The sequence below is a fragment of the Lepeophtheirus salmonis genome, chromosome 10, assembly GCF_016086655.4.
Source record: "Lepeophtheirus salmonis chromosome 10, UVic_Lsal_1.4, whole genome shotgun sequence".
NCBI classification, from domain to species: Eukaryota; Metazoa; Arthropoda; class Copepoda; order Siphonostomatoida; family Caligidae; genus Lepeophtheirus; species Lepeophtheirus salmonis.
In genome coordinates, this window is record NC_052140.2 from 6364156 (window position 1) to 6388864 (window position 24709).

General features: G+C 30.6%; 1 protein-coding gene across 4 annotated transcripts; it reads left to right on the forward strand.

Annotated features, from left to right (window-relative positions):
- Positions 1–18300: 18300 nt before the first annotated feature.
- LOC121125190 (uncharacterized) lies at positions 18301–23462 on the forward strand. 4 transcript variants are annotated; one of them, XM_040720325.2, is made up of 6 exons: positions 18301–18443; positions 18544–18724; positions 21017–21179; positions 21242–21939; positions 22009–22263; positions 22505–23462. In XM_040720325.2, exons 2-6 carry the CDS (start codon positions 18563–18565, stop codon positions 22646–22648), a joined length of 1422 nt encoding a protein of 473 aa, XP_040576259.1. In that variant the 5' UTR covers positions 18301–18443; positions 18544–18562; the 3' UTR covers positions 22649–23462. The 4 variants fall into 4 exon arrangements, 2 of the variants coding, with proteins under 2 accessions (XP_040576259.1, XP_040576258.1); XR_011781988.1 differs by lacking the exon at positions 18301–18443 and having other exon boundaries at positions 18461–18724; positions 22505–23132; positions 23190–23462; XR_005866571.2 differs by lacking the exon at positions 18301–18443 and having other exon boundaries at positions 18461–18724; positions 22505–22785; positions 23190–23462.
- The last annotated feature ends 1247 nt before the right edge of the window (positions 23463–24709 follow it).

The following is a 24709-nucleotide window of genomic DNA, read 5'->3' on the forward strand; positions in this document are numbered from 1 at the left end:
TTTTCCAAAAAATAATAGGTTTTTTACCATTAGAAGTAGTGTAGCCATTATTTAGGACCAAGGAACGGGGTACAGTTACACTTGTAGGTTTTTAAAGAAGGTAAAATTGAGGGTTTGTTTCCTTATTTTAATAATTATATTATATAATAAAACAAACAATTGTAGTACCCGCTATTGCCCGCAGTAACAAGGCGTCGTTTAAAACATCATTTACTTTAATGATATACAAGATAACTTCCCAATAAATCCTAAATCCTCTCCATTTTGCATGAGCAGACTCACACGAAAGTACTCAATACATTTAACAATTCATATGTATTCTCGCCTCAGAAGAAATGAATAACTGTGAGAGTTTGAGAAAAAATAATGAATATGTCGGGATGACTGATGCGTACTTTATTCTTTAGGGCACTCATTAATTAAAAACAACAAACAATATTAATTTTAAATTACCAGCGTTATTCAAATATTAACATAGACTCACGAAAGACATCTAATTAAAAACGCTCAAAACTCTTTACTCAACCTAATATTACATATTAAAAAAACCTATACAAAAGAATAATAATTAGTCGTCATCACTATTGAATTGTTCTAAGCATAGCACTTGACTGTCTCAAGACTCTAATTTCTAAAAAAGCAAGCCATTTTGAATAACTTTTTGGGCATCTATTGATATGATAATTATATATTAGTATTCATGCAAAAGTAATAGATTTATAATTATCATAGAAACACTGAAACTGTATCTGATTATTCATTTTAAAGTATTTAGGGTCTACCCTTAGACGCCCTTCCCCTACACGTTCATTTTTAAACAAATAAACTGCAAGGTTCGACAACATTCCTCTTTTATAATGCATGGTAAACAGTAGCGGTGTAAACGTCCTCCTCTCATTTTAGAGGTAAGATTCTAAAATTTTCTCGCTAATAAAGATAGTTGCTATTATGCATTGGAGTAGCGAAAAAGGTGAGTTTACCGTCGAAAATATATATTGCCGAAAAAGGGTTTTACATAATTTGTATATATATATATAAAATAGAGTTTTTGTGTGTTTGTGTCCTTTATGCGTTCCCGTTTATGTGTTGAACCTAGAAGGCGGAAACTTTGTATGGGTCCCTCTTTTGAGCTAGGAGAGGCTAAGACGGGGGTCATATAAGGGGGGCTTATGCTATACCCAAAACATAAAACCGTTTTTTGCAACTCAAGGAGACTAGATAGGGCTTTGAGTTATAAATTAAAAAGTGTTTGGCATTTTAAAAAACAACTATACGAATAAGTACGTTTTCTAAAATTATTCTAATTCTCAAAAAGCTATGGGCAAAACAAGGAAGTCTCTGAAAATTGCGATTTCGTTTGTTTCAGGTGAGAAAAAATGGACTTCCAATGGAATATTGGATTAGTAAATGGAATAAAGTTTGTAAAAATTTGTCTGAAGATTTGTTTGCATATAAATTTACAATATAAAAATTGATGTCTACTGGAATATCTGTCATTTTCTGAATGTTTTTTTTTTTTTTTTTTTTTTCTCATCAAATGTCAATTTTCAACTTTTTTTTAAAAATGCCATAAAATGATAAATTTTGGACATGAATTTTGTACTCTAACTTTACACTATAGTGTTTTCAATTTTCAGAACATTTTACTTCATAATTTTTGTAATATTTGCAAGAATAAACCAATAATGGCGATTTATAATTTTTGCCAACATCAATCTCCATAACTTTCTCGTTTTTGCAAGTACGAAAAAATATGTGTAGGAATGTGTTCCTCTTTACATTCCAATAAATGTTATTTTCAACTTTTTTAACTTTAGACATAATGTACTTTATAGTTGATATAAATAACTCAAACAAATATATACAGAAAAAGGCCTAAAATAAACAAAATTGAACCTAAAATAATAAAAAAACATTTGTTTAAAACACTATAAAGATAAATATTGATTTTTAGTTGTATTACAACAAAAATATGGATCAAACAAAATAATATAATGTATAGAATTTGTCGCATTCACTTAAACATGAAGTTTTTATGTGCTGAAACTATAAAATTTGTTGCAGTTTTTCCCTTCAAAATCGAGTAAATTTTTAAATCTTCAGGGATGGCTTAATTTATAAGATATTTGTATAATTTGTTTGTTATATTAGTTATATTTTGAAAAACCTTATAATGTTGTTTTTCTTTGACAGCTTACTGGGCATATTGTGACTGCTAATTGATCTATTTTAGTACTAGAAAATGTTGTCGAGCTCATCTTTCTGTCAAAAGTTTATAACTTTCATAATAATAGTAATAACATATACTCCTTTTATATTCTAGAAAAACCTTTGATTTTAGAGAAGTTAAATGTATTTAAGAATAATTTATATATTCAGAAAAGAAAGTAATAAAGAATAAAATTTCAAAAAAACTTGCAATTTTTTTTTTTTTTTTTCGGTTTTTATAAGGATACCTTCTTTATGTAGTTAAAAATTAATCAACAGTATTAAAAAAAAAAGCCTACAAAAAACTACATTTCAAGTAGAAAATAAAAAGCGATGTTAAATTAAAATTTCAGCAACTTAAAGTTCACGAGTACAAAGTTAAAATAGGAATTATTCCATTTAAATTACTGTCTTTTATAGTAATTAGCTTTTATAAAATATAGTGTGCCTTGGTGATCATGGCGTCAATTTTAGTGTTTTTACTGGTTGTCAGAAAGTTGATTCCTTCAAAGTTTATTAGCATGCCGCTCTTCAATTAGTTGTATATAGTACCTATGTACTTTGAAAAACGTATCAGCAACTTCAAGCCTGATAATAAACGATATTTAAACCATTTTTCAGGAGAAGAATGAATTTAATTCTTATAGCGTTTATGCAATCTCCTAGGCTTCATTGAGATATATTTCGTCTTTTAAATCATTTTGGAATAGCAGAAGAGAAGGAGTTTTGGAACAGTTCCTTAGGAAAGCCGTTGAAATTGATGAAATTATCAATCTGAAAGGCACAATTAGTCTTTGGAGATTCACATTAGAGCGGAAGATCGAAGATGGGCGCTTAGAGGCAATTTGATTAATCATGGTCTTAGTGGTATGACCTCCCCTCCAATATCGGAGTATATGGTTGTTATGTTCATTTTATTTAAACTTTCCCTAATCGGCATCGTCCATTACAATAAAAGTTCACACTTATCCAGAATTCTTCTACATCCATCACCAAAACTTTTGATTCCAGATAAAAATCATGACAGTACTCATAATATTGTACCCGTTCACTCTTTTTCAGCTCATTTGTTCAATCGTTCATTTTGTAAAAACTTTCCTTTCGCAGTTCATTCGTTCATCTTTTATAAAAATTCCAACCTAAAAAAATATTCATTAATACATAAAGACCTTTTTGTTTCGTAATACATAAAAATAAGCCTCAAGGGTGTAGCTTACTAAAAGCAAAACAGACAATCCTAGGGGTTCTAAAATGATAAACTCAATTTTTATAAAATTATGTCTGATCATCAATGTTTTTTAAATATCCTCAAAATAGAGACAGTACTTTTATTCAAGGCAACCTCCAATTAATTTTTTTATTGCACTGCTCCGACCAGTTAATAACTTCTTAGTATGAAAATAGTCCGTGAATATCAACGGTATAGCCTATCCATATATTCCTGCAGTTGTAATATTTTTATTTTGTAACACTTGTCTACAGTTTTCTTTTTGTACATAGTTCAATTTTATATTTTGCATTAGCTATGGATGTGTCATTTTTTAATTATTTATTATATTATTAGAAGGGTTTATATTTTCTCAGAATATAATAAATCTCCAAGGCAATTAATATATTCAGCTTTGTGTAACAGTATAATATTAAACATACATATTATTGGCTAATATTTTGCATAGGGCGGCAAATTGATTTGTATTGCCCCTGTTCGATTGCATGGTTAATCACAATACTCCGCCATCCATTCCCCTTTTTATTTTATTTTTCAACTGCCTTTACTTGAGACCCAAATGAGAGTAACTAAATCTAACCAACTCGAGCGAGAAGCTATAAAATTGACTAGAATTATGTAGGTACTCAAAGACTCGCAACTACAAATTGTAGTTTAAAATAAATGATTTGAACTAAATATTGCAATAATGAATCCTTCGCGATTTACTAGACCCATACATCAAGCTGTGTATGCTACCAGACCTTAAAACATATGTCTCTCTCTAAGTTTATTAAATAATCATCGGTGGTCAACTTCTCTAATATATGAAGGTTTGATTCCATAGTGTTTTGGAGATTCAGTAAATTAATCAACTTGGATTCGAGTTCACGATGAAATTCTAAATGAATGTGTCAATTATATATAATACCTTCCCCAAAATAGAGTAAATAAAGTAGGCATGTTACAAATCCCGGGTTACGGTGAGAAAACAACTTGCAAGAGGCGTGCAGGGAAGTATAGAAGTGTTTTGGAAATTCCCATTGATTACTAAAAAGGGAAAAATCAAATTCATGTCAGTTATATTTAATGTAGATAAATTTTTAATATCTTACCCTGTCTATTTTTTTTACCAATCTATTGCTTCGTTTAATTGCACCATTTGCTGGAAAATAAGTCATCTCAAGATTGCCTTCAAAGTTACAAATGGGGTGTAATGGATCAAATATAAGTCTTATAACTTATATTTGATCAAAATATAAGATGGACTTAAAAACATTTATTTATCTAATATCTCGTAAAGTTTCCATTGAATCTGTTACTGAGACGTACATCAATTTCAACCCCACATTAGCACCTTCAATATTTATTTCTGTATAATGTGAAAGTACTTTGTCTTAATTTTTAGCCTCTCTTTTTTTCTTTTTTTTTTTTCAAGAAGATATTCATATACTCGAATTTCCTACACCAAAGCCTGTGATCTAATAAAATAGGATATTTGAATAAACCAACACAACTTTCTTAAACATCAAGTAAAATGAATTAAATTTTCAGGAATTACCGAGTACAGTATTATGCAAAAGTTGATATTTTTAAATACTTGCAATTGAATTGTATAATATGAAATTCGAGTATATCCAATATCTTCCCACACTCTCCAGACAATTAATGATAGATATTAAAAAAAAGGGAAGTTAAAAATTACGTCAAGGTACTTTCATATTGCGCAGTAATAAAGACTGAAGGTGCTAATGTTGGGTTAAAATTTATGTACTTTGGATGAACAAATTCGATAAAAACTTTACAAGATACTTAATAAATAAATACATTAACGTCTATTATACCTTATATGTGATACATGTTAACATATTTGTGATTTTGAAGCCTATCTCGAGAATATATATTTTCCAGTGAATGGTGCAATTAAACGAAGCAACGGATTGAAAAAAAAATTAATTAAATAAACTATATTTTAGCCACCATCAAAGATAATAATTATAATCAAACCCATAGTTAAGAAAAAAAGATGTAGTAATCTCCAGAAAAAATAGTCAAAAAGTGGCTCTTATGAACAATAAGATAATGATCGTCCTTCATGTTTTTTTCCGTTCATCTTTCATTTTTTTCTGTTCGTTGTTCATTTGTTCAAAAAATGACCGGAAAGAGTGAACACTGTTCTTTTTCCGTTCAATTTCCAATCTTGAATATTTTTAAGAGACCATACTGTGGCTTGAAATACTTGAAAAACTACATTAATTCAATTTTTTTTAAAGTTACTGTTATACAGTAACAAAATACGTACCGTGAAGGGTGACCACGGTTCGTAAGGAACGGTGGGTTTAGTGAACCGTCCTAGCTCTAGTATATACGAGGTTTGTTTAAAAAATAAGGTGTCTTTGTATTTTGAGGAAAAATATTCTTTCTTTCTTTCAAAGTAATCCCCTCAGATACAATACACTTTGCCAACGTTTTTTTCCAATCTTCGAAGCACTAATTATAAGCAGTTTTGGCATAGCCTTGAGCTCTTCCAGCTCTTTATCTCCTTAATAGTTACAAATCTCCATCTTTACATAGGTCTATTCAGTTTGGGGAAGAAGGAAAAGTTTCATGGAGCCAAATATAGTGGCTTAGGCATGATTGTGGTGTTGTTTTTAGTCAAAAAATCTTTCACATGCAAAGATGAGTAATCAAGGATATTATCATGACAAAACCCATGAATTGTTTTTCCACAATTCCCTACATTTTCTTCGTATGGCTTCTCGCAAGCGGCGCATAACTTCAAGATCCATACTCTTTATTGATCATACAACGATATGGTAACAACCCCTGACGTTCTACACCCTGATAGTCGAAAAAAATAGTGATCGAAACATTTACATATGAGGTTCGTAATTGGCATCTTCCCGGCCATTTTGGAAGAGTTTGTGCCACTTGTAAACATTTTTTTTTTACTTAGAACAGTTTAAACGTATGCCATTGTCAACATTTCAAGTGTTTTGGAGCTCTCAATTTTATTTTTTACACAAAATTTGATGTAAATTCTTTGATCCATGTTTTTCAATAGCCAAAAATCGCCAAACACGCAAAATACTTCTTAACGTTATGCCTCTCACAAACAAACTAAACAAATGATATATCTAAAACAGTAAATATATGTTCGTGGCGAGGGTACTAACATAAAAAAAAATCGACCGTACCAAATTTACGTTGCCTCCAAAATTTGAAGAGTCACATTACTTTTTGAACATACATACCTCATATGTTTGCAAATATATCTGGAAATGCACATGGATTAAATTTTGTACAAAATGAAGATTAAATTTTGTACGAAATGAAGATTAAATTGATTACAATGTAAAATATGTTATTAATCCTCAAAGAAATACTAAGAAGGAAATTAAATTTTTAAAATGAGTATGTATTAGTTTTCAGAGAGTTGAATGCGTTCATGCTTAATTTGAATATGTATCATGTATATCTTTTGAAGTTTTAAATGCAATTTCATACAAAGTAGAAAGTAAGGCTTCAAATATTTCCTCTTATCTTAGTTTCTTCAAGACAAATAACGCTCTCAAACTTAACAAGTGCAAACAGAGACATTCATAAGGAGTAAGCTCGAGGGGTTCAGCCCCCCCCCAAAAATAAAACCATTCATTTTTTTATTTTTACTAGAATGGGAGGAAAAAAAATTACTCAAAAATTATTATATTTCTGGAAAACTATACAGCAAAGGAAAAAGTTTAATATTTGAAATTATTTTCCAAAAAAAAATAATTATTTGGGAATGGGTTTGGTTTTTTGATGTCTCATGAAACACTGGTTGATTGCTACTTGACCAATAACGCATATTTTGCTTCATAACAAAGCACTTAAGCCAAAAATGAGCTTCATTACTAAAGATGATTTTGTGATTAAAATCAATTGACAATTGAACGATTATTTTGAAAATAAATTGGAATAATTTGCAATCGCTAATCAAGTGTGTATCACTCTATGATGAAATGTATACTAATGAACTTTCTAAATGTCAAAGACATGTCATCAGTCTTGTATATCATTACTAAAACTTATGAAGTTCGGTCCTTGATAACGACAATCAACTTTTATTTCTTCTTTATCAGTTCTATTACTGACAGTTCGGGGGTGTCCACAGGGAATGGGATGGGATAGAGGGGCTGTAGCCTCTCCCCCTAAAAAAAAAAAAGATTTTTTTCTTTTTAATAAAAAGTTTAATATTTTAAAATTAAGGTTTCAAATTTTTTTATGTACAACTTGGGATTTTTGAAATTATTTTCCAAAAAATTTAATTTTTTGGAAAATAGCTATGGATTTTTGAAAAAATTTAATGTTTGATATTTTTTTGAAGAAATGTAGTAATGGAAAAAAATATTCAAAAAATTTCATTTTTAGTTTTTTTTTTCAAAAAAACAATATAAATAATATATATATATATAAAAGACGTTTAAGTCTTGTCTTTTGACTGGATTTTGGTCTGGACCGAATAAATTTCCACAACACTACTAGAAGGTATATAAAAAACAAAAAAGAATATCTACGTTTATTAAATATGTTAGATTTATTATAAGTTACCTTTTATCTAAGTTATTAATGAGTATTTTTCAATATTTTTTAGATGGTGCATTTACAATTCATTTAATATTAGGTACATTTTTGAAATAAAAAAGCCATCAGTATAACGAAGAAATCAATAATACATTAGTGTCTATATTTTTTATTTATTAAACTAACATTATGATCTTAATTTGTGATTTATCTTGAATATATGAAATATAGAGTGTGCAATTTAATTATCTTACTATTATCCGGATGAAAAAATTTTATGGAAAAATAGGGGTAATTTTTTATTTATTGAAAGATTGATTTAAAAAAATAATAATAACTCTGGGAAATTATGAAGCAGTTCAAAATATGGATTATTGGAATTTTTTTTTTCAAAAAATGTATTGTTTGAAAAAAAAATTCAAATTAATTTTTTTTCTGAAGAGCTGTATATTTTGAAAAAAATATACATTATTGTTTGAATAACTGTAGATTTGTGAAATTTTTTTCGAAAAATTTAATTTTTTAATTTTTTTTCTAAAAAAATAAATTTTTTGTCTTTTGCAATGTATTTTGGATTTTAAAAATTAATTTTTATTTAACTACTGTAGATTTTGAATTTTTTGGCAAATAGTTGTAAATTTTATAATACTTTTGAAAAAAATTAATATTTGAAATTTTATTTCCCAAAAGTTTAATATTTTGTTAACAGCTGTGAATTTTTGAATTTTTTTTCCAAAAAAATGCCCTTCAAAAATATAAAACTAATGTTAATAGTTTTGGAAAATATAAAACATTGTTCAAGTTTCAATTACAAAAAGTATCGCACTCGTACAATATAATATTTTTTACAACTCTACAGAGCATTATAAAAATTATAGTGCTCTTTGCTCGCTAATACGTTTGAATTTTCAAAATAAGGATAAATGAGTGCTAATAGATTACCAACATATACTTGTTTTTAAATGTATTCTCACGGGGATTTGAACAATTTTCACGCCCCTACTGATGAACTATAATCTTTTAATAACTGTGAGATATTAAATATTCATATAATATATATCATTCATATATTCATGTTTCTCGAGGTAAAAGTAATTACAAAAACACAAATTCAACCCATGGACAAAAATTTCATAACTATTAAATTAAACTTGAAAATAAATTGAACCTGGTAAATAAAAAAATAACGTTTGATGAAAAATAATGAAAATTTATTCAGAAGATGAGAGATTTTTCAGTTAAGAATCAATATTTATGATGAAATTTATACTCAAATAAATCTCCAGACAAATTTTGACAAACTTTATTTAATCTACGAATCCAATATTCCATCGAAAATACAATTTTTGGACCTAAAAAAACGATTTTTGTGTTTTTATTGTAGAATATATGGAGACTTATATGAACAACGACCCCCCTCCCCAAAAAAATAATAATTGGCACCCCTGTCTTAACCTGAACAGGTTGGAAAGAGGTGGCCATGCAAAGTTTCAGCCACCTTGGACCAATGGTATGGCCATCTATAAGGGACAAACATACACCAACTGTATTTTATAAATATACCTGGGGAGTCCACAGGGGTGGGTTCGAGGGCCCTTCCCCCAATTATCAAAAAAATGAAGGATCACTTCATCTGGCTTATGAATGGGCTAAATTTATTATAGATCGGACACAGATTGGGACAATTTTCGACCTTTTCAAGGACATTCTGTCCCTAGCCTCAACAGTTTATGAATGAATTCTGATGTAGGGGGCTGGTTGAACAATACACCATCCTTAAAACACGTTCAGGACGGACTGTAGTAGGAGACGTAACCGGTCAACTATTGGTAAGGTACCAAAAGTTAAAGTTACTGATTGCATATTTTTATATTATGTGTAACAATAAATGTTTTAATAATATATATGTTATAATTATTAGACACTTAGATGGTAGTGTCACTTCACTTTAGTGAAGAATGAAAATGAATATATTCGTTATGTGTAAATGTAGATTAATTCATTACTATCATTCTCCAAGTTGCATGAATAATAAATAATTATTATTAATAAAAGATGAATGAATACTAATCTCTACATATTCATTGTAAATAATATACAGAATCAAGAATGGTGCCGATAATTGAATCATTTGTATGTTTTTGAAAGCTTATAAACGAATCTTTCTCAACTCAATAATGTTATACCTACCATATTTCATACAAGAGGTTTTTAATGCATTATATATGTGCAGTTTGACATTATATTTTTGGGCTCAGAACCTTTATAGATGCTAATAAACGCATGTAAAAGCCGATTTTTTGTTGGTGTTGTTTTCGAAATCGTTCCTAAAACTTTTGAAAGCTGTTTAATATTCCTTAATGTCTATATTTAGGCATATAATACAAGAAACCTATCATTTCTATTATTATAACATTTACGTTATAGGACAGTTCACTGCGCTTTTTTCCCGCCAAGGCAAGTTCATTGCAAGGAGAAAAAAAAGATATTTTTATAGAATACTAAAAAAGGATTACCCAGTGTTGTTCGGGGTAAGGAGGGAGCAGGAAATCACATTGACAATGGCCAATACTATTTCCCCTTAATGTTTAGACCCCTTGGGTGAGGGAGTGAATTATATTATATGCATTAAACAAAGGGTTACCCGGCGTTGCAGAGGCCAAGGAGGGAGTGGGACATCGCATTCACAATGGTCAAAATAATTGAAAAAATATTCAGAAAATAATTTGATATACTCTTTTTATTACTCTCAAGAAATTGCCAAATTGCTAAGACGAACACAAACATATCAATATTTTTTTTGTACTTGCAAAAACAAAACAAAAATATGGAGAATAAAGTCGTCAAAAAATAACCCTCGATCACTGGCTCATTTTTGCAAATATTGCACAAATTATGTATTAAAATGTTCTGGAAGTTAAAAATACCATATATTTTTTTACAATCTAAAATTTTATGTACAAAATGCATCGTTTTGTGGCATTTCTTCTTAAAAATTAAAAATTGATGTAAAAAAATAGACGAAAAATAAGACAAAAAAAAAAAAGAAAAATGAGAGATCAATTTTTGTATGTCGAAGTTATATGCAAACGAAGTTCCAGAAAAATTTCTATAACTTTTATTTTTCTCTACGAATCCAATACTCTACTGAAAATACATTTTTGTGCACTCGAAAATAAATTAACCTCAATTTTCACCGACTTCTTATTTTACCCATAACTTTTTTTGAATTTATATAAATTTAGAAAATATTCTAATTTGTATAGTTGTTTTTTAAGAAATACCTATTGTTTAGATTTGTGAGTCTTTTTTGTCATTGAAAAAAGTGAAAGACGATATTAGACTCTCAAGGTCATTGCCAAACAAATGGATGGACAGAAGGACTCTTTTTCGTATCCGAGAAGCTGACCATTGCATTTTCATGATTAATTTATGGCATTTATGATGTGGAAGAAATAAACACAATCCCACTCGGGATCCAGCAATGATATGGCAAGGATTACTCCGATGTTGATCCTCAATTATACTTTGAGTACAACAAGGACTTACACTTAAAATTCCGCAACAATTCCTCAATGTTACTCTTCGTCTTTCGCGCACTACTGATAACTTTATACATAGATGTTCTCTCTTTAAAAGTAAAAAAATAATGATAACAGCTTTGGAAAATATAAATCATTGTTCAGGTTTCAATTACAAAAGTATCGCACTCATACAACGTTATATTTTTTACAGCTCTAGAGATCGCAATAAAAATTATAGTGCTCTTTGCTTGCTAATACGCTTGAATAAAGAAATCAAAATTAACGTAGCCACCCTGAGAATTAGAATAATGTTTGGGAGGAGAGTAGGTTAGCTGTCATGACGTTTCATTACATTAGCTCCCAACAGCTATCAGATACAGGAAATAAACAAAATACCACTCTGTATCTAGCAATGATATAGGTCGGAATTACAGCGATGTTCAACTTCAATTTAACTCCGAGTCCAACAAGGACTTACACTTATAACTCTGCTACCGATCCTCAGTGTTACTTTTCGTCTTATGCACACTTGTGCGTACTTTATACTTCACAAAAACATACGAACTGGCTAAGCATAACAAAGGAGTTTAATAACTTTTTGGAGTAGATAGAGATTGTGATTCAGCATTTTTTTCTTTCTTTTTTTGCCATAAGTCAATCTTTTTGTATAATTCAGAAGCGAAAATATGCTCACGACAAATTGATATCTTTTTATGCAGTGCGAAGCCATGCTATCTGCGTTTAATATACTGCGAGTGGAAACATGTTAGTCCCAAACTCAATAAATTAAAAAATTTCGGGCTTATATGAGGGGAGATAACAGGAGCTACATGGAAGCTTTCATTTCCAAGTTTATAAAGTGAGAGATATTGTGACTATTTTATACGAACTATTTTCTGGAGTGGTGTACAATTCATTTTATAACTTTCTAATATAATATAACAACATTTTACTTCAATAGCTACATGTACTAGTATACAACAGCATTTTTAGTAAACTGTATTAGTTAAATAAAATACTAGTAGTTATATATCCATGAAATGTAAACTTTAGTATACAATCGAAACCAGATAACACAGTTTAGCAATGAATTTAAGACATTTTGCTTGCAAAAATGTACTATCTGGTATATGCATTTTTATAAATTTGGTATTTATAACAGGGATAAATGATTTAAAAACTTACAATCTAGCCTGTCGATTATGTTAATGATGCCAGCAAAAATCTTCTAGCTTCAATATTGGGATAGTTACTGGGCAAATCGTTATTATTTGACATACAAGTATTGAAGTCCATAGCAGGTTCCTGGGTAAATTAGTATACAAGTATATTAACTATTAATTGAAACCCAAAAAGTATATTTTAGTCAATGCACCCCATAATTGATAGTGAGCTCGTGCGATGACGGAAGCTGCTACAAGCCCTGTGGATGTACTCGGCACACATGGAAGCCCAGGGTTTGTTGACAGATGATCTCAGGGCGAAGGTGCTGTTGTGGCGTCTCCTGCAGACTCCTGGTGCTCCTAGATGGAATAGTCTAGGGGCTTGAGGTATGAGCGCTGCGGCGTCCAGAAGTAATTTGCCTAAAAGTGCATGGTAGCTTGGAGCCATTCTTGGGTTTTATTTGCGGCGTGGCAGTTGCTTCAACTTGTTGGAACACCCAAGGAGAGTTGCCAATGATGGATTTCATCCAAAGGAGAGCTTTGTTGTGCAGAATTTTAACGTACTCATCAGCCTTAAGCCTCTATCCCAAAGGGAACCATACAGGATTCATGGCCTTCCTGTTGGATGCAACCAGCCTTATCATCAACACTGAAGCAGGGGGTTTGATGGTGGAAACATATCGGTGCTGCTCTGCTACATCCCCCAATGTCACTACTCGATCATTCTGCCTGTTGATGAGAGGTCAACAGTAAAGATTTTCTCTTCAGAAAAGATTACTATGAGTCCACAGGCTCCCTTGAGGGGGTTCAGGATCTTTTTTTGTACGCTCCGGGTAGACTTTTCTCTGATGTTCTATTGACAGAGGCCGCGGAATAAGCTGCAGATACTTTCTTATTGTTTTTTTTAAATCCCTGGATACTGCTGATAGGGGTTTTGTTCATTTTTCTGGCCATATTAGCAATTGAGGAATTTGGCTTTTTCTTGAAGGCTGGCTTCAGGTGGTTGACAGACACGGAACGTTTCCTGCCTGCTCCTGGAGGCTGTGGATGGTACTCCCCGATCTTCAACTGCATGGATACATTGTAAATGAATCCATGCTTAACCTCTCAAAATTTGCAAAATAGAGATGAGTAAATAATAACAGTTGGCCTGGTAGAGTCCCAGAAATGTTTAAAGTTAAATATCTCTATTCAAGCTTTTGCCCAGATATCATGTTTTCGCACTGGGTCAGCAACTTATTGTTCTCCCTTTAAGAATAAAATAATAATGATAACAGCTTTGGAAAAATAAAAATCATTTATTCAGGAAGTAACTACAAAAATATATTTTCATCTATGTTCCTTTCAGTGTTCCCTGACATCTATATTATGAAAGCATTATTTTTGTCTGTTTGTCTTTACTTAATAACTACGAGCATTTCCGGGTACTCCCACTATTCTAAAATAACTTTAATAATATATTTTTTATGGTGTACTTTTTATTATAATGAAGTTGTATGTCTTTACTCTACGACAAACTATGATATTATCATTGTAGCAAAAAATGAGTTATTTATTAGACTTCAAAAAGGAGTTCCTTTATAGTAAATTTTTTGTGCTTACTTAGTATTTACTCTCATCCAGATATAGATAGACATATAATTAAAATATTTTTTGCATCAAACAAGATTTATCTACAAACTCTATCTTATTGGGTTTTTTTTCTTCTTTTCTTTATATCTTTCTAAGTCAACCTAACACTAAATCATGTAGATTTGTAATATAGTTATTTTTCAAAAAGCATTCTGTAGGGCACAAAAGCAGAAAATTTTGGGTTTTATAGATCCTCTTTATGGTTTTCAAGGATAAGATCTTCTCCATCTCAGGGGAAAATAAGGCTGACACTTTGATTCTAGTATTACTACATCAATTGTGTATAAAATGAGTGAGTACAACATTTATTTGTTTCAATTTTTTTTGTTAATGGCCCCCATAAAACAATCAATTAGGACTAGGTATGTCACTTGCAATAGAGTGACCCAGTGTCGCTTTTAAAGGGAGCTCCCTGGGCAATTTCCCTAGGTCTCGCTCTTTAGTTACATAAAAAACATTAAGATATTTTTGAAAAAGTCGTTTTAAATTTAGAAAAAGTTCATTTTCTTTAAAAAAACCTCAACCTGAGTAGGGAACTTCCTTTTCTACAACATTCAATTATATTCAAAACCTGATTGAACATTCGGGTTTGCTTATAAAATAACCTTGCGGATTTATTACAGTGTTATAATTGTAAGCCCTTGTTAGACTCTCAGTAAAATAAACAACTGTTTAGCACAATAATTTAGAAGTTAGTCAAAATTCTGCAGTCTTTCGGTGAAAAGTTTAAGGTAGTTCTAGGACAATTGAGCGAAATTTATTTTACCGAATAGCATTTTTTCGAAGGATAATTTGCCGAACAGACATTTCGCCGAAGGAGTATTTGAGACATTCGGTCAACAATGATATTTAATATATTGATAATTGCGCGATTTTATATTTTAATTCAATTTAAATTGATAGTATGATAAATAGGCATAGATCGAATGCTATATAAGTCATATAGGTAAAATAATTAGCTTTATTTTGCAGAAAATATTTTTTTTATTAATTATGTTCACTAAGGATCATACTATAAAGACAATACAGTAGTATGTGGTTCGAATCTAGCTGGAATCTTTACCGTTATAGTACACAAATTAAATAATAAAAAAACAATAGCGATTAGAATGGAAGAAGTTTTGAGCACTTCTCAATTACTTATCATTAAGCATGATGGATTATTCATACTGGAAAAAATTCATAGATTGACCAACAGGCATAATATCAAGCAAGAGGAGTGACCTACCCTATGTGTATATATGCTTGCTCGTCAATCCATGAGTATCTTCTAAAATGAATAATTATCTCGAATGTTAATATGACATGTTTATCATTTTAGCTGGAATTAAAATATACAATTGCATATATTAAACGGTTCTTGGATAATTGGCCGATTTTTTTTGCCAAAGGACAATTTGCCGAACATACATTTCGCCGTAAGAATATTTAAGACAATTAGCATAAAAATTATACTAAATTTATTGTTATAAACGATTGCATATTTTAATTCCATTTAAAAGGATAAAAGGATATGATAAATAGATTTTGTTCATATGCTATATATAATATAATGTCATATAGGTAAATTATTGAGTTTCCTTTTGCAGAAAAATATTTTATATACATTAGGGAACATTATATAAGCAGAACATAGTATTGGTTCACTATAAAAGGATTGTGGTAAAAAAAGTCATGGAAAAGGACCATGCAATGGTTTAGGAGGTACAATTAAAAGGTTAGTGAGTAAATCAACTCTACAGCGTTGTTCAGAAGGAAAAAACTAGGAACCAATTTTAACTCCTATGGAATGTTATACATTTTGGAAAAATAATATTAAGAATATAAATTTTGCATATTCCAAATGTAGTGAATATAATCAAGAATTGGTACTCTTAAGCGATAGGCAAAAAGGGGCCACCACTATAACTGGAACTAAAAAGTTTCACACATTTATACCCGTGTCGAAATTTTCCTTACAGGTGAAACATTTTACTGCTTCTCATGTATCGATAGTTAAAAGAGTTTTCACTACACCAAAAAAAAAAGTTAAGTATTGATTTAGAAATTATATATAAAATACAGCAGCTGTAAGAAAAAAAAATATTATCGAGTGCCATTATAAATTATTTGTGAATTCTTGATAGCAGAAATAAAGTTAGAAATTTATTTCGTGATCTTTTCATTAGTCTGTATTTTATTGAAATTGTAAATTTGTCTAGCCACAATTATAAATTAATTATCTTTTCTAATATTGTACCCAAGTTTTGTACATCTCATTCTTAGTATTTCGCTTATAGCGTTTAACCAAATTTGAAATCAGCCCCAAAACTTTTTTGAAATTAATTAATAAATTAATATGTTGACGGACATTTCATGAAAATTTAAGAAAAATTGAAGTATACCATGTTTGAAATTTTTAAGGTCAAATTATTTGACTTAGTGACCTCAAGGTCAAAGAGACATTTTATTGGGTCAAAGTATAAAATATAGAATAATTAATGTGTAAATATCTATCTAATCACGTTTAAATTAGATCGATATCATTAAAACCACAAGAGAAATAGCTGTTTAAAAACATGGGTGCTGGCCTCGAGACTGGAACTTTAGGAGCCTCTAACTCCTGATATCGAGGTCAAAGAAGACTAAACCTTTATATTTTTGAGTATCTATTCAATATTAAACTATACGCAAAATTTAAAAAAATTTGGATATGGGGCCGTAAAAAATGTACCTTTTTTGATCGATTTCGCGACCCATATGTAGAATTAAAATCTTTATTTTTGATCAATATAGTCAAATAACTTATGCAAAATTTCAAAAAAAAGCGGAGATGGTGCTGTTTGACGAGTGATCGATTTGACGTGGAATTACCCATATCTTGAAAATATAAGAAATGCAACAAATAAATAAATATAAAGTCAGCGATTTATGTACTGCTTGAAATCATTTCTATAGTACCAATTCTTCTCTTTAATATGAGAGAATGAAGCGAAAATTAGTGAGCTTTCTAAAGATTAAAGTACTCATTTGTTATTTATTTTTTCTAAAACTCTTACTATTATTTCTTCATTCTTGAGGCAAGAATACATATGAATTGATATATGTATTGAGTAGTTTCATGTGAGTGTGCTCATATGGAAAACAGAGAGTAACACTGAGGATTTCTCTGGGCAATGAATCTAAAAATTCATTGCTCAAGGAGTTATTTTCTAAATTATTAAAATTAAATTTGTTTTTTAATCGACAAAACTAACCTTTTAACTACTCCAGGAAATGCCGGGTACTACCGCTAGTAGAAAAATCAATTTGAGAATTGAGGGAGAATGGAATTTGAAAATAAGAGTTTCTTTTTAGTCAAAGTAATATAAAATGTAATTCAAGTGGAAATGTAGTGGTTGCGTGATGATATATACGGTTAAGTTGCGTATATTAATATTTTATATATTTGACAAGTGATACATAATGCATATATATTGTTTAAGCATACAATTAATGAATTATTTTTACTCATTGTTAGTGATGCATTTTTAAGTAGGAAGAATAATTGATTTAAAATGCGGCTTTGTTGTGTAATTTTTAATCATTTAATACTATTAAAAAATACATAGAGATAGTTTAATTCTTAAATAGTACATACTAAAGTTTTCATACTAAATAAAAGTAATGTTTCTAAGTATATAAAACACATCCTTTTATAAAACACTATATGCCATAGTTGAAAAAAACAACAACATTGATACCTTATCTATATAGTATTTTTTTTGTAAGGACAAATCTCAAATGAAATACAGTGCTATGACTAAAATACATATATATTTATTTATATTGATAAAAATTCTTGCAAATTAACAACAATTATAAAAATATTAATTATTTTGTTAATTAATAGCCCGTTATTACACCGTCCATACACGCCTTATCAAGTGACAGACAAATAACAAATCCTTTTTGCTGATAAGGGATTCCTCTTAAAGAGAGGAAAAGGAGATACGTTTATCTATATATATTTTTAAAAAATAACAAAATAGAGCTAAAAAAAAGCACTTCAACAAACTAAGTTATTATTTCCATTATAAATAAAAATTACTCAAGAAATAGAAAATAGTATATTGGCTACATAAATGGACTATAGAAGAGAATAAAGGAACAACAAGTGGTAACAGTGTAAGGAATGTCACTCTCGTTTTATTTATTATTTTTTTTCCTTTTTTTGTTTTTCTGTGTGTTTTTTAATCATTATTTTCGTTCATACATAACATAACAGTAACAGAAGAAGACAGTTCATGAGAAAGAAATCTAAATGTGACAAAGGAAGAAGCAACGGGCCCGACTTAAATGGGGAAATCATGAGTCCTGGAGAGTTTAAAATTCGTTTGGATGCACTTTGTTCATGGGTCGAGGATTGCAACGAATATCAAAAAGATGCGATACTCCGGACTCTTTTTGTATGAGTATATTTTTTTATTAATCATTTGACAACTGCTTTGATAATGAGTTTATGTTATAAATATTTTCCTGATTTGAGAGGGTTTTTGATATTGAGTCAAACCCGGCGAAGTGCATCTCCTGAGTTATAATAAAAGTGTTCTTCATATTCGAAGTAACGAAATAAAATTAATGTTTTGTGTTACTTAACACGGCGTTACTTTACTAACACACAAATATACAGTGTATTTCGTTGTCAGCTGTCGATGTGTTTGCTTCTTTTCTCCTAATCAGTATTTTGAACTTTGATTGGCTCAATTAGAATTAGATCATTTTAAACTCTTAACAATTTCCAATGATAATTCTATATAATTGGGAAGAACTGGCTAACTTCTATCAACTGATTTTGGGCCTTTTCTATAAGGAAAGATTGCCTAATACAATAAGGCAAAGGACCTGTTAACCCTTGTATTATGTTTAGGGTCAATTTCATCCGTTTCAGAGTTTATATATGGGCCAAAATATTGGTTATCCTCTTTTTTTTCTTACTGAATTTTTTCTACGTCTCCTCATTTAGGGTCAAGTACTACCTTGCAAAATTAGAAAACACAGGCCTGTTGCACCACTTTGACTTAAATTTAAATTATGCCTGCATGAAGTCACTTCATTTAATTAGCCTTTAATTTAAGTTGAGTTGTTTGTCTATAAAAAAAAATTATGAGTCATATTGACACGGAATCGTCATATGGTGTGCATTTATATCTCAAATAAACTATGATTTTTTAAGTCTCAGAATAGTTTGTTTTATTGTTTGACTATCAATCTAGTTCAGGGATCAACATGTGTGTTGATGAGTAACTTATATTTACTTTTATTTGTCACTTTTCGTTTTATATTTTTCTCGTACGCACCAATGATGTGCTCTTAAAGGTTTTCAGTTGAAGAAACTGTAGCACAAGTTTGGATCACCGATATTGATGCAGAGAAGGAGATTTCAGAGATAAAAGATCTTTCAGAGCCTAAAAATAATTTCATTTTTATTTATTTGTTTTATGTGGATTTTAGTTTACGAGTCAAAATCAATGTAATTTGTTTTCAATCTAATACAAGGGATACGTACATCGGTGACCGGCACAAGACAATTTGCTATCAATTTCAAAGGATATTTATTCCATAGTGTCAGTTATTATTATTTTTTAACTAAGGAAGATAAATTACTATTTTCTACAATTTCTTCAATTTTGGGATTGTCAAGCCCATAATCATAATAATAAAATTTTCATATGAGATATGAAAAGAAAAAGGGCCAATGGAATTTAAAAAATATTTGTATCCTTCTATCTGTGAATATTTTAATGTAGAAATTACGGCTAAAAGTTGCACATATCCGTATTGTTTTTAGCAGGTTATTGCGAAGTAGTTTGTAGAACAAAATATTTTTATCTGAGGAAAAGTTCTTATTAGGGAATTTTTATCTTTAGATTCCGTTAACTACACATGTAGGGGCTGCCCCACTTTTTTAAAGTGTACAATTATCATATATGAGGGGGGGGGAAAAAATTGCAGTTATTGGCCTTTTCCACTTTCAAAAACGATGTGCGGAGTATAATTGTTTGATTGTCCGTATATTGGAGTTTATTTATGACAAAACCTCTTAAATGAGTTACATTCAGTTTATAATTCAAATGATATTATTTTAATGATTGACGTGCTATTTGTAAGATATCTAAGTGTTAAATACATACATCTCGATTACATTAATCAATTAACAGAAACTAGACCTAATAGTGCTCCATTCTAATAATAAGGTTGATTATAATTAGTGTTATATCAGTCCTATTTATTCAGTCCAGTTTTAGTACTGGTCCTTCAGACTGTCAGAACTATAACTGATTAAAGTAAGAATAAATATATTTCAGTGACGTCATCAAGGACGATACTTCATAAGTTTTAGGATGTATGCATAGAAATGAACTGGATAGGACTGCAGTTCTAAATAAGGACTGACACAGCACCAATTATAATATCCTCACTTGTATGTTGTTGCTTTTCGGTTATATATTTGATTGTAATCTTGATATTGTAACATTTGTTTTTCATTTTTGTATCCCCTACTCCGTAAAATGATTAATTTTAAGTACACATATGTACTTATTTACTTAGCATAAAACATTACCTATTACTCATACATACTTTTTTCAAAACGTTCCCTCAAGTTGAAAGGATGTCAAAGCAGTTGTTACCCTATTTACATTATATATCATAATATGTACTCATTATAATATCATTTTTGACTTTCCCCCTTGCTTCAGCCTCATTTAGGAGCATCCCAGCTTCATTGGCTAAGTCTTCAATGCCCAGATCTTCATGCTCAATGTCCTTCAGGATGTAATGATTTCATCCAAAAACTTCCTATTCATTGCGCCTATAAAATACTCTCGTACCTGGATCCGTCTTCCCTAACTGCCTCTGCTCGTAGGTTACTTATCACTCTTTTGTAGATTTGACTTATTATATTTTCTTGATACTACTTATAGAGGTGTGTAAATATTGGAGAGATTTGAGTAATGCGGACTGGCTTTGGCATAGACTTTGCTTCATACAAAAATGGAGATTATCCTCTTTTGGCTCAAGAGATCAAATTACTCGACTGCGACAACGATCAAATACCGGAGACATGCTGATTAATTGGAAACACGTGTTTAGAGAGAGATTCAAACTGAGGAGGTCTTGGCTCTCGGGGCAATGCCATGTACGCACCTTTGAAGGTCACACTGGAGGAATTAGTTGCATTCAATTAGATAGAAATCGTATCGTTAGTGGTTCACATGATAAAACTATCAGAGTATGGAATATTAAGACTAATAGCCCATGGTCTGTCATGACTCTAAGTGGACATTCTGGGGAAGTTCGATGTTTATATCTGGAAGGGAATAGACTTGTAAGCGGAAGTGCGGATTCTACCATCAAAGTTTGGGATTTGGACATACAATCCGAATGGTCTTCCATTGCTTGTAAAGTGACTATGGTTGGGCATTTAGATAAAGTCCGTGCAGTTACCATGAATAGAAATAAGGATTTAGTAATTAGTGGCTCTTATGATCAAACAGTTAAAATTTGGTGCCTTAAAACTGGTTCATGCAAAAGAACTCTAAGAGGGCATGAAGGACCCGTTTTATGTGTTCATTGGGCTGGGTTTACATTGCTCTCAGGGTCAGCTGATAAAACAATCAAGGTAATTACTTGTTTCTTTCCTTTTTATTGGAAAAGTCTGATACACTATCCCATTCCATAATCCCTTTAGCAATGGTCTGTTGAGACTGGAGAATGTATTCGCACACTCACCGGGCATGGTGATGCTGTAACATGTATATCCCTTGAAACAGATAGAATTGTGACTGGCTCCTTGGATCGAACGATTAAATTATGGGATTCTAAGACGGGAAAATGTGTCTCAACTCTGGATTGGATGTCATCTGAAGGGCACACGGGAGTTATTCGTTGCCTTCAAGCCGACAACTGGCGAATTGTTTCTGCAGCTGATGATAAAACGATTAAAGTATTAAGTTCATTATAAATTTAACTAGTGTTGTGTCGGTCCTTATTTATTCGGTCCAGTCCAGTCTTAAGACTGTTCCTTAATACTGTTGATCTTAAGAACTGTCAGTACTAGAATTGATTTTTAAATGAATAGATAAAGTTAAGGGATGTCATCAAGGACTGAACTGAAGCCTTCAGTAATAATTAAGGACTTGCACAACACTAATTTTTTTCAAGTTGATTTTTTTTTTTTATAAAAGGTTTGGTCCTTGGAAACGGGCCGACGTTTGGTGACTCTGAAATCCCATACCGATGGAGTGACGTGCCTACAATTCAACGATTTTTGTATTGTTTCTGGAAGCTATGATAAGACTGTCAAACTATGGGATTTTACCGTCTGTTAAAATATCCCTCCCATATACCACACTACCAATTTATAACCCAATGATTCCTTAAATTACAAAGAATGAAAGAAAAGTTGCAACTGTTAACCAGATTTATATATATATATTATTTCTTTATTATATATGTGTATCATTAGGTATGGGAATATTGTCTAAATTGTTGTGAGGAGAAAATTAAAAAAAAAAAATAGTATTTGTAGATAAAAGCAAGATATGAATTAATGTTTCCTCCCCATTTTGAAAGTATCATCCGCAAGCAAGGAAAACTATAGTGTTGTGACTGTCCTTATTTAGGACTGAAGGCTGTAGTCCCGTCTAGTTCAGTCCTGAAGCTTATAAAGTTCCGTCTTTTATGATGTCACTCAACTTTAATTCTTCTTTTTTAACCTGCTCTAATACTGACAGTCTTAAGACCGAATAAACAAGGACTGACCATAACACTGGCTCTTATTGATTGCTGCGAGTAAATAAGTTGTCTCTCTAGGTAACTATATTTTTTATGGCAATCCTACCGCAATAAAGACAATATTCCCATCCTTAGGTATACTATATTATTATGATCTATTTTGTCTTCAATTTATGTTAATCAGTATTAGTTTATGTAGCCTAAAATTTTTGTACTTTTATATACAATACATACCCATGTATTCACCGCGTTCATCTATAATGATATTATGATTCAAATTTGACTTGCATTTAGTGCTTTAAACCATGTTGTAATCACTTAGTCATTTTTTCTTGCATCATGTTTTTTTACTTTTATAAATGTTATATATATTATTTTTTTGAAATATATATTTTTTTTGCATCTTCATTTGTGTGCCAAATGTGACTGTTAATTACCTCCGGCAACAAAGTTGAAAGGAGATAGTTTTTTTCAGGAATTTTTAGTACGAGGGGGGAGCGAACATTCAATGGATAATTATAATTTTAAAAAATCTCCAAGGGTTTTGTTTCATTTTATAGTGATTCCCTCTTTTATGGAGGTGTATTAGCAAATAGTCATCTTTATCATCATATTTTATTTGATTTCCATGCTAATTTCATGACGTCATATTTCGTAAAAGGAAGATACTTCTAACTTGATCATCCGTCTCCAGAGATGTTCTAATTCGGATTCTGCGAGGCACGACGGGAGGAGAATTTGGAGGAAAACGTCCAGACCTTATAAGGGAGTAGAGTGGACTCCTTCCTAGGGAATGAGATAATAAGATCGAAATAATAAAGTGATCCATTCATTTTATAATCATAAATAACACTTTTACATAAGTTTTATTTATGCTACTTTTAATTTAGGGATTGTCTTTAGGGTAAAAATGACTCAGAACGATAAAAATCCCGAAATACTATAATCCCAGATAATTCAGATGACTGAGATCAGTTTTAGATTCTGCACTCAAAGATATATTCCTTTTTTGGCTTGAATTCATTTGTACAATATAAATGTTTCCCTGTGTTTTTTGCCACAAATTGCAATGATTAAGTGTTGATTAATTAATAATTGATTCATGATGATGAGGAAGTTTTAAAAGACGGCTTATATCGCTAAGGAAATCATTGTAAATAAAATCATGTCAACCGTCGAATAAATATATTAGAACGAGAAAAATATTTAAAGAGGAGAGGCTAGGAAGCATTCATGTAAATCTGCTGTCCCGTTAATTTGTAATTGGTAATATAAAAAACGAATTTTATTTTCCTTAGCAGTTATCATTATTATTTAATTCCTGAGTAGTGAACATCATTTACTAAATAAATTCAATTATATTCATTTTAAAAGACTGAACGTAACCCTGAGGACTTGATGAGAAGATATAATTGTAACTCCTGTTTGAACTCAGTTTAAAATTGGGGATCGACATCGGAGTAACACTAGCAAATGTCCTTGTTTATATACTTTTTTTTCTTCCTCTCTGATCACAGCTGATTGTAGCTGATCTAATGAAACAGGGAGCACTATATACATTGAGAGTGACCTTCTTTTCAGAAAATACATAGGTTGACATAAATAGTCATCTTTAGTCCATCTACATGGCAAGGAAAACTGTTTGATTTGATAAA

Coding starts and splice junctions, on each gene's coding strand:
- LOC121125190 (XM_040720325.2), top strand. CDS start 18,563: ATGAGAAAGAAATCTAAATGTGACAAAGGAAGAAGCAACGGGCCCGAC. Junction 18,725..21,016: donor CGATACTCCGGACTCTTTTT/GTATGAGTATAT, acceptor CCCTTGCTTCAG/CCTCATTTAGGAGCATCCCA. Junction 21,180..21,241: donor TTCCCTAACTGCCTCTGCTC/GTAGGTTACTTA, acceptor TACTACTTATAG/AGGTGTGTAAATATTGGAGA.